This window comes from Melospiza melodia, chromosome 3 (genome assembly GCF_035770615.1).
Source record: "Melospiza melodia melodia isolate bMelMel2 chromosome 3, bMelMel2.pri, whole genome shotgun sequence".
In the NCBI taxonomy this organism is placed as follows: domain Eukaryota; kingdom Metazoa; phylum Chordata; class Aves; order Passeriformes; family Passerellidae; genus Melospiza; species Melospiza melodia.
The window spans coordinates 119,832,219-119,851,233 of record NC_086196.1 but is presented as its reverse complement, the minus strand read 5'-3'; the positions used below and the strand labels follow the sequence as shown (position 1 = coordinate 119,851,233).

The 19,015-nt window shown below is 36.2% G+C and overlaps 1 protein-coding gene across 6 annotated transcripts in view; it reads right to left on the bottom strand.

Moving 5' to 3' along the window:
- COL12A1 (collagen type XII alpha 1 chain) overlaps positions 1–19,015 on the bottom strand; it is a 99,730-nt gene that overhangs the window by 71,135 nt on the left and 9,580 nt on the right. For 5 of the 6 annotated variants that reach the window (XM_063152910.1, XM_063152907.1, XM_063152909.1 and 2 more), the window contains exons 3-13: positions 17,272–17,388; positions 16,469–16,612; positions 15,531–15,587; positions 14,592–14,855; positions 14,314–14,478; positions 13,694–13,867; positions 12,586–12,876; positions 11,760–12,362; positions 10,101–10,373; positions 7,593–7,865; positions 6,412–6,684 (exon numbers count right to left, since the gene is read on the bottom strand). The exons of the other annotated variant lie outside the window; for it this stretch is intronic. In XM_063152910.1, coding sequence (XP_063008980.1) covers positions 6,412–6,684; positions 7,593–7,865; positions 10,101–10,373; positions 11,760–12,362; positions 12,586–12,876; positions 13,694–13,867; positions 14,314–14,478; positions 14,592–14,855; positions 15,531–15,587; positions 16,469–16,612; positions 17,272–17,388 — 2,634 coding nt within the window. The remainder of the gene's footprint in view (positions 1–6,411; positions 6,685–7,592; positions 7,866–10,100; positions 10,374–11,759; positions 12,363–12,585; positions 12,877–13,693; positions 13,868–14,313; positions 14,479–14,591; positions 14,856–15,530; positions 15,588–16,468; positions 16,613–17,271; positions 17,389–19,015) is intronic. 6 annotated transcript variants of the gene reach the window in all.

Here is a 19,015-nt window from a genome sequence, read left to right as displayed (position 1 = left end):
AAGATAATTTTCCTCAGATTGTCAAGTCTGTTTCAAAGGTCACTCAAAAATCTTGGAATGTATAATTTTAAAAATGCATGATACAGCATTAAACCTCCTGAAGACAATGGGTCCTTGTTTCTGTCAGGGCGGAAGCAGCACTACGCTGTCTGACCATTACGTAAAGTGCCTGTGATAGGCTAAAAATCTCATTGTAAGAAAATGTCACTTGAATTTGTACTATTCTGGCTGTAGGAGGCCATTCATTTCTAAAGCATTCTTATGTTACTACAGAAACAGCAAAATAGAATCATTTATGTAGCAAAGAACTGCTACTCATTTTCTGACCAAAAATGAGCCTTCCTCCAAAATCCCAAAACCTAAACTATAAGAAATATATACAACAGAAAGTCACTTCAAACTGAAAATGATCTAGTTATGACAACTTTTTTTCATATCTTGTTTTGGTACGGCTTAATTCTCACAACACAAATAGCTACTCCTCAAACAGTATGGAAGATTTGGGCCCTGTATCACTGAAACAAAGATTCTCTTTCCAAAGCAGAAGACACAATGACATAATTATCTCTCAAATTTATTTATACTGTCCTGAATATAATACAATATGCCTGTTTTTGCTTATTCCAAAAAGGACAAAGATAAGAAAGAAAACAGGCTGACACCTCTGCTAATGCAGACCAGCAACCTCACATATGCCAAAGAACTTTCTTCTTTTTTACCAACAGCATGTCTAGCCTAGGATCTGCACTGATATAAGTGGAAATACTTGGAAATTTCTTAGTGCAAGAAAGATGGAAACCTGATTACTGAGCATTTTCCTGGAGGAAAAAAATGAACCAGCCTTTTTTCTAAATTTCTCTGAAATTTGTATTTAAAAGTGTAATGACTTCCCTGATTACAGTCAGTGGCTCAAATATTGTTAAAACGTTTTTGCAAACAATATAGCTGCCAGCAAAAGGACACATAAAACAGATCTTCAGCTTTCAAGCTTTTCAGACATTTATTAGGATTAAGCATTTCTGTATTGATTGCTTAATCTAGCAATGAATTTTTTAGTCTTTAAAACAACAGCAATGTATGAAAGTTAATCTGCTTAGCAGCTAATGTACAGTATGTTCTTTTCATCTGACAGCATGCATTTGGGCAGAAAATCAAATTCTTGCCAGACCTAAAACCACTTCTCTTATTAAAAAACAGATTAGAAAAACAGTAGCTCTCACAAACTGCCTGCTGTCTGCTGCATTTAGACTCACTGCCTTCACCGTGTTTCTCATTGTGTTTTATTTCTGGCGTATGAGGACTTGGGTAAAGATCATACGATCCCAAGCAATATTTAAAGCCAAATGGTTTATTTGGAGTGTTTGGAGATAAGAGAATGACTTTTCCCTAAGACGTTCCATGACTGTTTCTTGCTTGTTCTTCAATCTATATTACATAACATCAATATAACCATCAGTGCAAATTTGTTTAGTTCCCCCAGCTGTCACAAGCCCTGTTCCATCCCAAGGCCAATGTCAGTCTTCACTGATTTAACTTACTTTAGCAGTTTCAACAACTTTGTGTGAGCTGAGGGGAATCATATCCAAAAAAGTATGTCTGAGGAAAAATTTTCCATGGCACCTTTATAGAACTGCTCCAACCAAAGCTGCCCAGTGATGGATTGCCATGCACTTTTGGAAGTGAGAGAATAGAAGTGGAGAGTTTTCTACAGCACATATTTTGCACATGCAGTTATGTTTAAAGCAGTATGAAATATAAAGCTCCAGAATTTTCACCTCTGAATGGTACTTCATAACTGTAGACAAAATCAGCCAATGACTGAAAGAAGTCATACAAAAGATGAGAACACTATAAGTTTCCTAAAATCGGAATTTCTGAAGAAGGAAAGTATACTCCTTCAACAAAGGAGCAAATGCATTGTTTCCCTTTTCCTGCTCCAAAAACACACACAAACACACACACACAAACACACAAAAAGAAATAAATCCATTCTCTCTGAATAACAATTACCTGGTAATGGAACAGCACTCAGAAATGACTCATTTTCTGATTACTCATTTGCTAAGCTCTCTACACAGCGTTGTCTGTGAACAGTTCATAAAATGCTGATCCTCTGGCATGTGTTTATCTTTGGGCTGGACCGGAGAGCTATGCAAACAGTTTATAAAAGAGATTATCTACAGTAACTTGGAGGAATATTTGCCCTCTCTGTTTTATGCAGAGAAGCAATAAGGGCAAGCATATGCTTAGCAAAAGGAAAAACACAAGGAGAAACTGAGATTACCCACATGGTAAATTATATCAAGCACACAGAATGGTTTCTAGGTTTCTGTGGATTGATTTTCCCATGAATCCTGAAACAAACAAGCCACTTCAAAACACTGCAAAACTACTATGCAGAGCAAAGCAGAGGAATAGGGGGCAAATTGTAAATGCTCCAAAATATTTTGGAGATAACAAACATAACTGAAGGGCCTTCAATGAATTCCTGGGCAGACATGTCCATGCAGATCAGGTTAGAGCAGCCTAAAAATTTCTGGTTTTTTCCTCTCTGCTGAAGGATACTCTTGTCTGAGAGTAACTGCCCATGTGGGTTCTACTACTAGATGCAGAACAAAATAAATCATTACTGAAAGCAGGAAGAATGCTTGCCTACATCCTTAATCACAGGAGACCATTTAGTGATTCAGTAAAATTCCATAAACATCTGAGAGTTTGGATTTTTCATTTCCTGCCTCTTGACTATAAGAGAGTTGGAGAAGGTACTGTATCCACCTCTTCTTTTCTCACTTTTCTATTAGTGCTGAAATGTTCTCTACACTCAAATTCACTCCTCTTAGGCTACATATCAATTCCATGAGCTAGCAACCATCCCAGTTTGAAAGGCAATCTCAAGCCTAGCTCCTGATACGATGAGCAACTATGGCACCACTGACTGAATAGGTTTGGTGAGAATTCATATGGTGAAGACATCAAGTAAGCCCCATAGGGATTCCTGATACAGAAAAATACTTAAGTGCTCAGTCTTTCTGGGTTGTTGGCAATGAAAAACACACACCACACTATTTTGTTTCTCAGACACCATGGCTCATGGAAAAACTAACTAAAATACTAAACACTTTTTTATGCTTCCTTTCACAGCTTTTTTGTCATTACTGTTGATAAGTTTATTTCTCCAGAAGTTAAGACCTGTCCTATTTCCAGCCTCAGCCAGACAAGTTATTTCAGCTACTCATTAGTCAAGTATTCACTTCACTGACCTATGTAACTTTTCATCCTGGTCCAACCATATTTACTTTAGCTTCCCAGCCAGCATAACATCTCTTTTGATGTAAACTTCTATAATAAGATTTGAAATTTCAATGTTACCTTTCAGTTCCAAAATTGCAATTCTTTACTCATAATTGTCTGGGTTTCTTTAAAGGTTTTGTTATTTTATCCTTCACTGTGGTAAGATAGGGCCATATAGTGAAATACTGTCTTATATGCTGCAACAAATATTCTGAAAACCTTTCATACTGTTAGTCACAGTCTTTTAAAATATCTACAACTGTGTTCAAAGAGTTGTGGCCTAATTCAAGTACTTTTATTGCCCCATGAAACTGCAGATATGCTGATTACTGAAATACATGGTAGATATTTCATGAGGAAATATAATGAATTAGGTCTTTGCTTCATGCAAAAAGAAATTTGTATTCTGTTGTTTCCCTTTGATCACCCAGTAAGGATTGGCATCTACACAGTGCTTTTACTGATGTTTTATCTAACCAAGAAAATTTAAGAGACAGTTTTCATATGAAGAGTAATGTCTTCTGAAGAGCACCCTGATAGGATTTTCAAATCCTTCTGAATCTTCAAAGAATTTATACTTGAGTTATAAAGCTATACATGTCAAAGTGGAAAATAATTTTTAATTTGGTGTCCTCCCAGTTGAAGAACTGGATAAGAAGTCATTCAGTTGAGTGATAGGATGTTCTTTGCTCGTATTTATCCAAAAAAAAAAACTTGACACTGAATTTTTAATGTAATGTTTCAATTCAGTTGCTTAGAGCAAAATTTCATACAGAAATGCTTCTGTGACCTTTCAAGTCCAACACCCATTTTAAACTTCATCTGGTTTCATACAAGCCTATTCCTAAGATAGAGGCAAATATTCTTTTAAATTATTTGTCACTTTAACCAATGTTGAGAATGTTTTTCTTCTTATTAACAATTTAGCAAAGCAGAAAGTCCAAATAAGAATCAGAGCCCTTGAGGAAGACACAAAGCAGGGAGCACTGAAAGGACAAGACAGTCTCTGTACCTGAGACTGAATTCTGTTTTTCTGATGATTTTGGCTTTTGGATTCTACTGTATTTCATTCACTGCTCTCTCTAGGATGTGTTTTAACTGAAGCTCTAGGCAGTGCCCTAAAAGATTTTTCTTTTGTTCAAGTTTTATGACAGGATAAAATGCTAAGCTTACTTTATGAATTTGAAACACACTTGATGTCTCCACAACTCCATGTTAATAAAAGAGCTCTCCTAAGTTTACTGCAAACATACTCAATGAAAATGTTTCCACCAAATGTAAACAGCTAACTTGGTCAAACCTTTACTAAAATTTGAGGTATGTTCCTAAGAAGTGAACCACTCAGTCTGTTTAACAGTGAGACAGAGGCTTCTCCTGATTTGCAAAGGAAGACTGAGGCTACACACTGATAGCGCAGAGGAGAAAGCAGGGATATCAGCTTCCTCTGTCTACTTGGGACTCTATTTTTGTTCTGAGGGTAAAATTTGTATTCCTGGGTGGCTCATGTTCAGTGGAAAGAATAAAGAAGACTCTTACCTAATAAATTCTGCAGTATTGTGAACCTGCTGGGGTGTGGAGGTAAATTCAAACTCTCCCACACAGCACAAAATCTACATTTTCACCCTGCCTCTTCCCTCCTAAAAATGTTAGACCAGGAAGTGGCAGCACCACCACCAACAGGGAAGTTCATTATGTCCTGATCATCTCTAGCTTTTCTGGAGGCTATGGGCAGAATATTGATACCTGATCTCATTTACCTGGATCTCAGCAATGTTCTGGGCAGGAGACAGGCTCTTTTCTCCTACAAAAGGAGTTTTTTGGACCCTGCATTTGTAGTGAAAGCAAGGGAGGTAGGAAACTTTCAGCATGAACAGCAAGGTGCTTGATTCTCTGACAGCTGCATCCATCAGAGTAAGCTGGTCTCAGGCAGTGGGACAGGCAGGCAGTTGGTGTCTAGATCTGCCACTTACTCCTTGTATAGTCAGTGGACAGAGAAATGCTCTTTGAAGGAAAAATGAGATCTCAGATGGACTATCTGCCTACTGGAAGTATTTGCCTTTCTTCATCAATCACAGAAGAATCCTAGGAACCCCATGCTGCAAACAGCAGTGCTCAAGTGCCTACATTTTATTAGGAAGAATTCAGCACCTTGGTGAATCATTGAAACTGATTTTTAAAATTGTTTTATTTTACATTTTCCTATTTAAAGTACATTTTCTGCATTTTTTTTGTAATCTATGTCATGAATAAAAAGTTGAACTGGTAGAGAAACTGAGAATTGAGTATATTCCTACTGTAACTTGACTAGCATCAAGAGACAAGCCTTAATTCCACATAATTCGTCCATAAGATGTTTTCAAGTGTAGTGCCTACACAGCTGCAGTGCCAGATTTCAGCAGAGCATCCCTGGCCAGCACAGAGCAGAGTCACACTTCCTTTCAAGGCCTACAAGGAAGATTTCCCTATCCTCTGACAATCTACAGATCACATTGAGAATGCTCACACAGAATTAGTCTGGGAAATTATCTGCTCAATGTCAGAGAAAGAACAGCCTTTCCTCCTTATAAGAAAGTCTTTGGGTCTGACTTATGATTTTGCCAGCATTCTGTTTATGGTTAGCTTCAGGTTCTTTGTTAAAAGCAGGATTTGACTCTGTATGCCTAAAACTATGTGTTGTTTCTCTGATGCAAAAATGGTCCCTGAACATGTTTCAAACTCAGTATTGTAGAAATGTTGCAAATTTTCATATGGATGAGATATTTTAACCCCATTAATTAATCCCGTTACATTAAGAAGAATATGCCACTAAAACAGCTCGGAAGATAGGTTATAAGACAAAATATTTAATGAAGGCTGGTGTGGAAGCACAGTCAGTTGTGGCTGGTGTTTCTTGCAATAGCTTTTTCAAGAGACACAGAGTCTCCTCCACAACTAGTGATTTAACCCATTTTTTTCTTCTAGAGAGAGAAAATTTGGAAAGTCCATGTAAAGTAGGAGAATGTCTATGTCTATTTTTCATTTAGATATTTACTTCTACAAAAAACTTGGGAAGACACTTTAAGACACCATAAACATCGGTCTGATAATGAATAAATAATAACAGAAACAATAAATAATTACCTTCAAGTGTTTCTCCCTCTCCAGAAAGGGCATCTCCGGCTCCAGAGGCATACAAGGCAGACACAGTCAGTGCATACCTAGTGGCTTGGTCCAAGCCTTTCAGCACCTTAGAGGTGGTGTCACCTTTCACAGTCACTTCCTTAGTTTCACCTCCTGCCACTGGAGTGTATGTTATAAAGTACTGCTGCACTTTGCCAGGAGCAGCACCCCAAGACAGCTTCATTGTTGATGTTGTAGCATCAGAAACTCTCAAATTCCTTGGATTTCCTCGGACTGCACATGTTAAAAGATGTTGACAAAAAGTTGAAGCTTAATTTCTTGGTTTATCTTTAGTTTAACACTACATAGGATTTTATGCTAAAAAAAAATTGTCTAATAGGCTGGACCAACCCTGCTACGGTGTACCTTTACTGTAATCAGGACTGTACATTCCCATCCCCACCCTCCTGAGGCAAAAATGCACAATAAGGCCCATTTTTTTTTCCTGTTAAAGCAGGCTCAATCCTGGAGAACTTATACATACTAGCACCTCTAGATATGCTCAGATTCAACAAAGATCCATGTTGAAGTCACTGTATTCAGAATCAAGTCGAAGATGACAAATGAAAGGTGAAATTAACACGTTTTGGTTTCCTAAAGAGGTCTTTTTGATGATGACTTTCATGGATAAGTGAAACTTCAACAATGATCAGGACAGTCATACTTTTGGTATTCTCTAGATTTTGTTTAATAAGGCATGATACGTGTTAAAGGATCATGCATTTTCACATTCATTAAATCTACAGTGATAACTTGAGAAAATTAAATGTTCCATTAATTTCTTGCTAAACATTCAGCACAAAGTGCAAACAGAGTCTGAATTTATATCAGGTATATAATTTATATCATTGACAATATAAAGAATCATGGGGACAACTAATTAAACATACAAGTAGATTCTTCACCCAAGTTACCTTGCCATATCAGGTTCAAGATACTATATTTTAAAATGAAATACTGCAATTTTGATAAATTCTATTGTCTTACATTACCTCTCAGCTAGGCTTGAGCAATGTTATAACTCTCTGTTTATCTAGGACAATATATATGGACTATATGATTTATTCTCCTTTCAGTATGAATATGTCAACATGCAGTGAGTTTTTCTCATGCTTACTGTCTTCACAGCATTGATCATGTACCTTCATCAGTTTTTGCATATCCATTCAATGAATTCCCAGGCCCAGACTGATACTCAGGAACAACAGACACTTCATATCTTGTATCTTGGATCAAATTCTGCAGAGTAGTTGACCTATCATTTGCTGATACAGTCACTTGCCTCCTTTCTCCTCCAGTAAGTGGTCTATAAACAACCCTGTACCTCAGGACATTTCCTGGAGCTGGAGTCCAGCCAACTACAAAGCTATCAGTAGTTTCATCTGTAATCCTTAAGTTTCGAGGAGCACCTTTAACTGCAAAAAATATACACATGTAAGTTGTAAATATTTGCCTTTAATGAAGAAGTATCTGAAGCAAAACCACGTCAATCATTCTGTTACCTCATACAGGTTACCAAAACTGCTTCTATTGCCTACCCATTGCTTTAGGTACACACACCTTTTGTGATTTCTGAAAATTTAGGATCATAGTTACATTCAGCAGTGGACCAAAGTTGTCTCCAAAAGTACATTCATCCCAGTTTATACAACTGCTTCTGAAACTTAAGATAGTCTGACTGTGTTTAGTGGTAAGAGTAGAACTGAACTGTGTCAGGGACATTTGGGCATAGTGAGGAAACTTCTTAACACAACAAATTATAAAAGTTTCCTTGCTGCATCCATTTGCTTCTGCACCCATTTCATTGGCAGTTGTCAGATACACCTGACTACACACCCAGCTATCCTGTTTGCAAGAACAAACAAGGAACAAAGAGCAAAAAAAACCCCACCAAACCAATTCTATTTCTCTGAATTTCAAACAAAAAATATATTCATTGAAATACAAGTTGCATCTAATGATTAAAAAAGGTTTCTTCATTTAGTCTCTAATTCAAAGAAATGGCTTGTTATCTTAGAAAGTAATGGAGAAAAAACTGTGGTGAATCCTTTAACCTAGCCTGCTCCTTGACAAAAGACACAGCAGTTCATATGAGCTCAGTGGGCACAGCAAAAAAGACTTGACTCTTCCAACAGAAATTAAGATCCACTGTACTGCACGCTGCCTAGCAGCACATAACATTGTCACTTAGGGAAAAAAGTTCTGGTTTTTTGTTGTTTGCTATTTATATTCCATAAATACTGTTCTTCAAAGTTAAGAGCAGAGTAATTAATAATCCAAGTTTTAAAAAAGAAACTTATTTTCTATTAATCAGAAACACAATACTCAACCTCAAATCCTTTAAAAGCCTGAAACCAAAGTTAATTGCCAAGAAAGCCATCTGGCTCAAACTGTTAGCTAGATCTGCATGGAGAGCTGCTGATGTTTATGTGGCTGTAGAAGAACTCTGTCTTCTGAGACGTGCTGGGACATCACCAGATCCCAATGTTAATAATTATTTAAGGTAGTATCAGTTACAAATGGGAAGGCAGATTATTTTTATTAAATCTTTTCCTTCTCCTGTTCCTTATGCACACAAGATACATGTTCAATCAGCCAAGAGTTGTCTGTTTTCCTAAGGGAAAATTATGTGTGGCCAAAATATTCTGACTGGTACAGTCATGGAAATGTGCACGCTGACAGTGAAACCTGTATCTTCCAAACTTAACATCCAAACTAAGCAATTTTATAAGTGTTTATTTCTATCAGTCTTAAGAGGAAAGAGCAATTAACAAATCTTCAAGCTGTTTCTTTTGCTCCCTTGGAACCATTTATGTCACCAAAGGTCACAAATGACAGCATGGAATAATGAAAAAGAGTAGATCAATATTTTTAAAAGCATGATTTAGAGTAGACTGAGTGTTCAACTACTGGAATAGCAAATCACATCTACTGTCATGCTGCTCTTTTCAATCAGGAGAAATGCATCATGGCAACTCTAACAAGGAAAAGTAAAGCTACCATGCTTAAATTTACAGCCACAGATCATATTAAACACATACTGACATCAATGGAAGTTTTGAATCAGTTATTGGATCAGACCAATGAATTTCTGATAAAAAAAGTTAACCAAAACTTAAGGCTAGTGTATATAAAAAAATATTTCTATTAGTGTTATATTAGATGTAGACATAGCAAATTGCGTAGGCACACGTTTGTCTTTAAATGTATTGAAGTCAACATGAATTCCTGCATCAGTCTCTTAATTGTTGAATAGGGTAGAATAGAACTGAATAGTTCCATTGGAAAGGATCTACAATGTTCATCTAGTCCAACTTGAGTCTATATTGACAATTATTTGTGCCATGGAATTTATTATTGAGAGCACACTACTTCATTTGAAAGCAGGCCACTGCAAAGGAACACAGCAGAGGAACACATCCGACCTCAGAAAAATTAAATTGCAATCTTAGCAACTTAATGCTTCCTTATGATTAGAATTTTAAATCTTTACTGAATGCACTGAGATACAATAATGTTTATTCTCATCCTGCATGGCAGTACAGCTTCTCAGCCTTACCTGGCTCTTCCTCATTTCCTTGTTCTCCAGCTAAGCAAATTATTATTTGAACATGTGAATCCCTTGTGTCTGAGAATAATGGGAATCCTACCTTCTAAGGTGGTCTCCTCTCCATCCAAGGGAGGGCCATCACCATCTTCATATTCAGAAATCACACTGACTGCATAGGTAGTTTCAGGTAGTAAGTTGGTGAGAACTGAGCTGGTACTTGAAGCTGGTACAGAAACAATGAATTCATCTCCACCGACTGCTACTTTATATTTAATGAGATAGGACAAAACCTCAGGTCCAGCTGGAGACCAGCTCACTTTGAAACTCTCTGATGTTATGTCAGAAAAGACCATGTTCTTTGCAGGTACGTAAGCTGTATGGAGATAAAAACGTGCATATGAGGCACACTTGCCAGAATATGTTAAACACAAAATTTATAAAATAAATCATTAAATGTTTTCAATAATTTTATTTATTCTAATTTAACAGATTTTTTTTTGCATGTGCACAAGATTTGTTTTCTAGACTTGCTTATATCTATCAAATTTCAAGAAGATCATATCTAGGCTGCCTAAAATCATTCACAGTAAGTAGAAGCACCAACTCAGTGATTTCTAGATAAATGAAAACAGCCCATCTAAAAAAATACATATATTTATGAAAACTTAATTTAGAATCTGATTATCAAGTTGGGTTCCCTACTTCATATGTCCAATGAACAGCAACAACATTATGTCCTCAATGGAAACTAAAAATTATAGGGTTTTTTTTCAGGTCTAGATTAAAAATAAGACAAAATAAAAACCAGTATTTTTTCGGGAATGAAGTCAAAGGGAGAACAAGGAATTTGACACAAGGAACAAACACAAATCTGACATCCTGGGCTTGTTTTGCTTGGCCTAGTCAGCCTGTCAGTGGGGATCTTAAAACTGTTCAAGCCCTCTAAAACAAAGGCTGCTTTGCTGGTTTGTTCCTTAAAGCTATCCTGAAACAAAAGGTTTAATTTTAAAGAGAATTGGGCTTTCAACAGTGGGGACTTTTCAATGTTAGTGTCCTACTAAGCATAGATAGGGGCACTGAGGGTGCAACTAATCACAAGTACCTTTATCTGACCAAAGATGGCAATTTAGAAAACTTTTGAATGTTAAACATTATCCATGCTGGCCTAATTTGGATGCATGTGAAGACTTTCATGTGCTCTTCACTTCAGTCTTTACAGTTAGATTGCAATCACTATCACCTAGCATCTGCTGTCTCAAGTTGTCTTGTCTAAGCCCATTTCAGAGGGCCATTAATTTTACCAAAAAACTTAATCAAATTGCCCTCTAGAGTCGTTGGCCTTACTTCATTGCCTTTGAACATCTAAAAGACCAGCTTAGACTTGCCACCTCATTTTGTAGAGCTAAAAAAAGAATGCTCTGGTAAGTGTTTTACTCAAGACATTGAGTGCAAAAGCAGAGCATATCCACTAAGGTCATTCCAATAGACACACATTTTATTAGCTTTTCAGATATCTAGCAGGGGTGGGGGAAAAATTTTCTCAAATTTTTTTTTTCATTTCCATTTATCCAATTATTTCACCTGTTGCTTTTAATATATTTGAAAATGAGAAGCAAATCCCCAGTTATTAAAATTATCATTTGTATATGGACAATTTCATCAAAATAAATTCTTTAGGTGACTATAAGCACAAAACATTGGTTCAGGTCCTCTTTTCATTGCATTTTCTACATTCCTGTAAGTAATAGTAGTTGCTTACATTTTCTCCTTATAGCAGCCAGCTCCTGCTCAATTCGTAGGCAGACAGACTGTGTAAGCTCAAATGATATTCTTTGAAAAGCATCAAAATCTTCCACTGTGTAAACATGGGTGTCCGCAGGAGGCGATGCAATAGCTTCCAACTCCGTACGCACTGCATCCTTCACACCAACTGCAAATATTTCTACATCTGCATCCCTCAGCTTAATTGCAGGTTCTTTAAAAGCATCTGATGATTTCCCATCAGTGATAAGAATCATTACTCTCGGCACATTTGGTCTTGATCCTTTGCTGGTAACAAATACTTTCTCCCTCACGTATGTCATTGCTTTGCCTGTGTTGGTAGATCCACCTCTGTAGGGGAAGGTGTTAATAGCCTGAATTATGTCTTCCACTCTGTTGTATCTGTTCAAAGAAAACTCCATATGGGGATCTCTGCTGTACTGGACAAGACTTATCTGTACTTTTCGAGGTGATATCTCAAAGCTTTTAACCAACACTTCCAAAAAGGCTCTTACTTTGACAAAATTGGCGATACCAATGCTGTAGGAACCATCCACTAAAAACACAACATCAGCTTTTACATCCACACCACGTGAGCATTCTGCAAAGGAAAAGAATAATCACTGTAAATGGATTTTCAATAGCCACACAGCATTACAATCACATCTGTAGTTCATTTATCACACACAACTGCTTATAAACAAAGTAAACCATGCTAAGCAAAGCTGTGTCTCAAAAATAATAAAGGTATAATATTAGAACAAGCATCAGAGATTTCATCAATGAAGAGATACAATTTGAAAATTAGGTGGCTCCAAACTCACCCACTTGAACTTTTATTTGCTGCGTTTTTTCCATTATCGTTATTGGCTCACTGGGGGTCAGTCCTTTCATTGCATAAACATTAATTTGATACTCTGTGTCTGGAGAGAGATCTTTAACATTCAGAGCAGTTGTCTGAGGACCCACACTCAGTACATGCTGTTTTCCCCCAGCTATCATTGGAATGAACTGCAGACGATAGCCAGTTATTTGGCTTGTGGATGGATCCCAAGTGATTCTAACAGACTTTGAGGAGACCTGAGTTGCCACCAGATTTGAAGGAGGCTCCACCACTGAAAGAAATCAAAAACAAATCCAAATATTAGGTACAATTTATAAATGTATTTGCTTAACAGTTTTTATTTCTGGAATAAGCGTAGTTGTCTTTGCTTGATCTTTACTAAAAATCAGTTTTGGGGTTTTTTAGCATAAATAGACAGAAATTAATTACAGGAAAGTCCAAATGAGACATCAGTGAGAGGGCAAAAATATGAGCAATGCATTTGTGGTCCCCCAAGTATAGCATAAGTTCCAGGAGAAGTGCTGCCCAGTTCTAAAACTGCTTCAATCAAAAGTGAAGGAACCACTTACAGGAACATGGTAGAAAATATGAACAAATGGAGACTTGAGCAGAATACTACAACAGCAGAGTCATCTCTACTGCCATTTTTGTCAAAGAATAACTAGTTATTAAAACCTTACAGAGAGAGGAAGCTGCAATGATACAGCTTCATCTCTTTGTTTTTTCAGTTTTCTCCAGCTTTCATGCTTTGGTTCTCAATGGTTCTCAATCCATTACATATTTTGACCCTTCACCAAGCAATTTTTTTCCCTTTAATACATTTTTCCACAGAAGTGATGCCTGTGTCCAAACTGCACATCACTGTGTTGCTTTTGAAACTATGGAATAATGGAGCTATTCCAAATCTGCTACATCACATGTTCTGTTATCCTGCATTTAAAGACGCAAAACTGAAACCAGTTTTCCACACTTGCTAAGTGAGGCAACAGATGAAACTCTATAAATAAAGCAAAGGAAGTAAGAATAGTCTCTTCAATAGACATTGGGATAAACTGAAGCTACAAATACATTTTTATAAAGTGTCTCACCTTCTTCCCCACTAACCAGTTCACCTAGTTGTTCATCAACACCGGAGCACACTTGCAAGATAATTTCATTCTGTATATCCACAATTCCATCAAAATTGGCCACATTGAACACATGCTTCAGTGACGGCTGAGATGCAATTAGTTTGAGTTCCTTTGCATCTGCTGCTTTGATACCTAGAAGTTGTAATAGACAGGGCTATGGTTAAGTAGCCATAAAATACAGACACCTTCAACGTACTTGTGAAGTATTAAAACATCTTGGGGTAAGGCTGAATTTAAATTAGTTCTGCCTTCTGTCATGATCAATAATCAAACTACAAAATAATGATTAATGAAATGAGGTGGCAGACTCGATTTTCAACCAGGGAAAATAATGTGGTGTAAGTGAGAATAAGGCCAAGGTTCAAACTATGCTAGTCAGTAATATGAATCTCCACGCAGGAGCTACATAATTACCATCAAATTAACACAAGCAGTGTGTTCCACTTGGAGGGCACAAATGACCCCATTCAAGGCATACACATGAAAAGAGGGGCATAATGAAATTTTTCAACCCCACTGTCAGCAAAACTTATAAATTAACTCTTTTATCTCTCAATCATTAGAAAAACTCAACATACCTAAGGAAAAAACTTCAACTCCTATGTTGCGAAGCTCTCTTGCAGGAATTTCCACATCATCTTGTGCTTTTCCGTCAGTAATGACAATGGCTACTTTGGGAAAGCCTTTTCTTGCTCCAGCAGACTCAGTGAAGGTGTTTTGAACAAGGTAATCAATAGCCTCACCTAAAACCAACATCACAAGTTGTGTCTTTTTAGACTTGTATAACTAGGATATGAAGCAAATTTGAACTATGAAATGAAATGCTTGAATAAGCATGTAAGTGGGAAATCTGTACCTGTCATTGTGTTGCCACCTTTGTAAGGTATCCTTTTAATTGCATCAATAAGATCACTTCTTCTGAAATACTGATTTAAATTGAACTCTGTTCTTGTATCTGAACTATACTGAACAACTCCAACTCTTGTCTTTTCTTCCCCAATGTCAAAAGCTGATACAAGGGCAACCATGAAGTCCAGAATATATCCGAAGTTATTTCTTCCTACACTCCATGAACCATCTACCAGGAAAACTAAATCTGTCATTGCACTTATGGAGCATCCTGGAACACAACAGGGAAAAAAGGAAAACCAACTCTATTAGCAAATTAGCAATTGCATTCTTACAAATCGTGAGAAATGTCTAATGGAAACTTAGTAGGTAAATGCCAAAGCAAACACATATTTAAAAGATTGATCTTATCTGGGATACTTTGCTTGGGGAAACATTACTCACATAAGTGAACACCCATATGAGTTTTCTTACAGCCATTATCAAAAGGGAACTGCTTTGAGACACCTTTCACACTAATCCACAAGATCTGTTATGCCACAACAGATGAAAACACCCATACAAAACCTTTTGCAATGATTTGATGTTACAGAAAAATTTTATTTTGTTATCATTTGTGCCTCACATCTTTATTTCCCCATTGTAGCTGCACAGGTTCTTCTGCAAAGCCTTTTACCCACAGCACAACACCTTTTGTTGATAGGACCATGACACTCATGGACTTGCTCAGGTCAGTTGCATGAAATCCCTAGTTTCAGTACCAGCTTTGCACCTTAATCTTTCAATGTAGCATATCTTTCTATCACAAGTCCCCACAAGTTTTCTTAATTCTACACAACTTTGCAAGTTAACTTCTTGGTAGGTAGCACAGAAGCACAGTTTAACTTTGTGAGCTAGACTTCAGATAAGATAAATGTCAGATAAGTTGAAAAGCAAAGCACCTTACTTTGTAATTGAGCCTCAACCTTCTTTTCCTCTGGTATCCCTGGGCCGCCTGTCTGAACTACACAAAGCACAACATAGACAAAATGAATGGGGGAAACAGGGTTAAATTTTTAAACATCAAAGAAAAGCACACAAGGAATTACAGACATGCATCTAACAAGCCTCAGAACACAAAAACATAAATGCAGGTTCTGAAAATATGACCTGTATTTACAGATTTTACAAGATAGTATTCAGCAGGACACAAAATACAGAAAATGTAAATATCTGAGAATCTTCTGTATTTGTACATCTTGAAGAGTCATTTCCTGACAATTAACGGCAACATGCCTGGAAGAAATACCTGTATTACCCTTCTCTATCACGTAAAGGAATTGATAATTTTCCCATGGTTCTTTGTGAAGCCTGAGACATGATACAAAATGTGTCATAGAAAAGAGTCTGCTGTGCATTTTTATTTAATTAAATTTATTTTATGATTTTTAAATTATTAATATAAATTATTAAAGCTTAAATTCCATATTTTAGTATGCATTTAGGTCTATTGTGTCACATTTTGTTATTATTTGATGAATATAATTTGCTTTCTCACACAGGATGCCAGTTCAATTCATTTGTTACAGAGGTCAATTATTGTCTTCCCCTTGAATTCAGCAAATGCAATTTATTGGAAGGAGGTACAGATCAAAAAACATAATGGCCTCCTGCCAAGAATTCTATAGAGGTTGGCAGACACTCTATCCCTGTTAGTATCCTTTGATCTCTTGCAAATTTTCTCTGCTTCCACTAGGACTAATAGAAAAAGGCTGCTCAGACAGCTCCATCGAAGGAGGGTTCAGGTACATGGCAATTTTGTTGGAGAACTGGATCAAAGCCAAGTTTTGTAAATGACCACTCCGTTATCTTGCTTGGCTTTCTAATTGTACTGCAGCTACTTACTTGTCAGCTGGCCAAAAACAGGCAGACTATCCTCTCTGTCGTCATATGAAGCTATTGATACAATATACTCTACATCAGGTGTAAGATCTGATATGACAGTTTGGGTAGTGCTAGGTGAAAGAGTAAATTCTTTAGTAGGTCCATCTGCAATAAATATATAAAACACTCAATGCAGCCTTAAAATACAATATTGGTAAGCTGATTGTAAAACAAAATGCAACAGGCAATAACCTATCTCAAACCAAATAATTTTAGAATTATACACTTTCTGTTTTCATGAAGTATAAATATTGAAACATGAAATTTTAGGCTAATGTGATTTTTTTAATAGTGAATAAAATCCTAAAGTGTTTGATAAATTCCAGGAAATTTGAAACTTGATATGCACATACAAAATATGCTATCATCTGATAAATCATGTCCTGTTCTCATTCATTCTTTTACACTGATTATTTCTTAAAGTGAAATAGAATAATGGCTGTCTTACACAGCACAATACAATTCTTGAACTTTAGGGTGAAAGCACAGAAGAGGAGCAGAATGATGGTTCTACATCCTTTTTGCTCCCTACAAAGAAAAGACATCCAAAACTTGCAGTCCCAAAATGGTAAACACTAAGGCAAGAATAGCTCTAACTTGGAAGAAAAACTGTTTTTTCTCTATGCCCTTTGCTGCTACCCAGGCTTGATCACTAGCTTACAAAAGATTTTAATAGCTACTCTCATACCTAAGTTAGATATAGGCAAAAATTAACTCAACATTTCAAAACATGTAATCACATTTAAAAAGTTGTCAGAACTCACCATTTGTTGGAACCACAGTTATTCTGTAACCCACTATTGCATCTGGTGGCCTTTTCCATGACATTTGAACATTATGTTCATCTATAATTGTAAAATTCAAGTCTGATGGTGGATTAACTGCAAAAGATTTATACCAGGTAGATGTTTAAAATCTTGACCAAGTTTTGGCAAATGAATAAATAAAACAAGGTTGAGCAAAGCTTACTAAAATTGTCTTTGCATAAATTTGTTTCCAACAAATATAAATATATATTGTTGGAAAAAGAGTAAAATAAAAGCTGACAAAATATGACAAAACATCAAAGAGTATATGCATTACAGAGGACAGCACAGAACATATGTTTCTTGAGTTGCCAAGACATTCAAGAATGGCCAGCAAAATCAAGCACAATAGAAAACACATTTGGATACATGTACAATGAGTTCACAGATAATCACCACATATGCAAACATTTCACATAACAATTAAAGGAAATTTTTTTTACATGCTGGGTGCAATCCGTACAAGCATGCCAAATCACAACCTGCTTACAATATCATGAGATCATTTAGAATGTGGAGAACACAGTACTCTTCTTAATTAGACATCAAAGAATTGATCAGCTTTTAAAATATAGTCTCTGCATATGATATTTCTTATCAATTTCACTGAATCTAGAAACTTGGCAGAGAAAATTAACTATTTAAAGAATACATGGAAAAGACTGGGCATTTAATGTTCAGTAAAACAATTTCTGTCAGGGTCTAGATAGGAATATACATGCAAAATGTATATCAGCAATAATGATACACTGATGTATCATTATATTCCAAAATTTGGAGAACTCCACCCCTTTGTTCCTAGAAGCCACTAAAGTGACATACTTTGCATATAGCAACAAAGGATTTAGGAACTAAGGGAGTAATAAATGGCATTAATAGTGGTTGCAATTTGCCAAAATATTCAAGCTGATGCAAAGTTCTTAAAAATAAAATTCTACCTGTTTACACCAGATTTCTGTACAATTTCAAAGGTGTAAACTATTGTTTTCATGTTCCCTTTGCAGCAGGTGTACCCATACTAATAGTGGCATTTTAACATAAAATGCCAGTATGGTTCCAAACAACACAATGGTTAATTATGAAAAGACAACATCAAAATATATTTAAGGACATTTATTTTACAGAATTTATAGAAAATGGCAAAGAGGGCACCAGTGAACCGAACAAATGACTGCAAATAAAATTTGTAGGAGCTGATGACAGAAGTAACTGAACAGTACAGAAAGAAATAGTTTATATATGCTAATTTGCAGCATCATGCATACATAAATGAAATGTTGATTATTGGTTTTTTAGCTTCCCACAATGGACAAAGCCTCCATGTACAAGGTTCATTACACAAAGACATTTAATAAATATTTTATAATGATATTCTCTTTTTAAAATTGTCATGCTTATTCATGCAGTATTTTACTGACTCACTGTCAGTGCATGGTAGGTGTATTATATATTATTGTTTAAATAGGTATACAAAGTATGATTAGATCCAGCCATACTTTCCTTAACTACTAGTGAGAGAGTTTTGCAGGCATTTTTAAAAGATAGATCTTCTGTTTCATAGAAGATCTCCATCATGTGTCAGATTTCATATCAGATTTGAATATAATTTTAAAAGCAGATAAAGTAGTAAATGCTAGAATGTTTAATTATGAAAAGGCACTGTCCAATTACAAAAAGTAAAACTGAGCTAAAAATATATGAC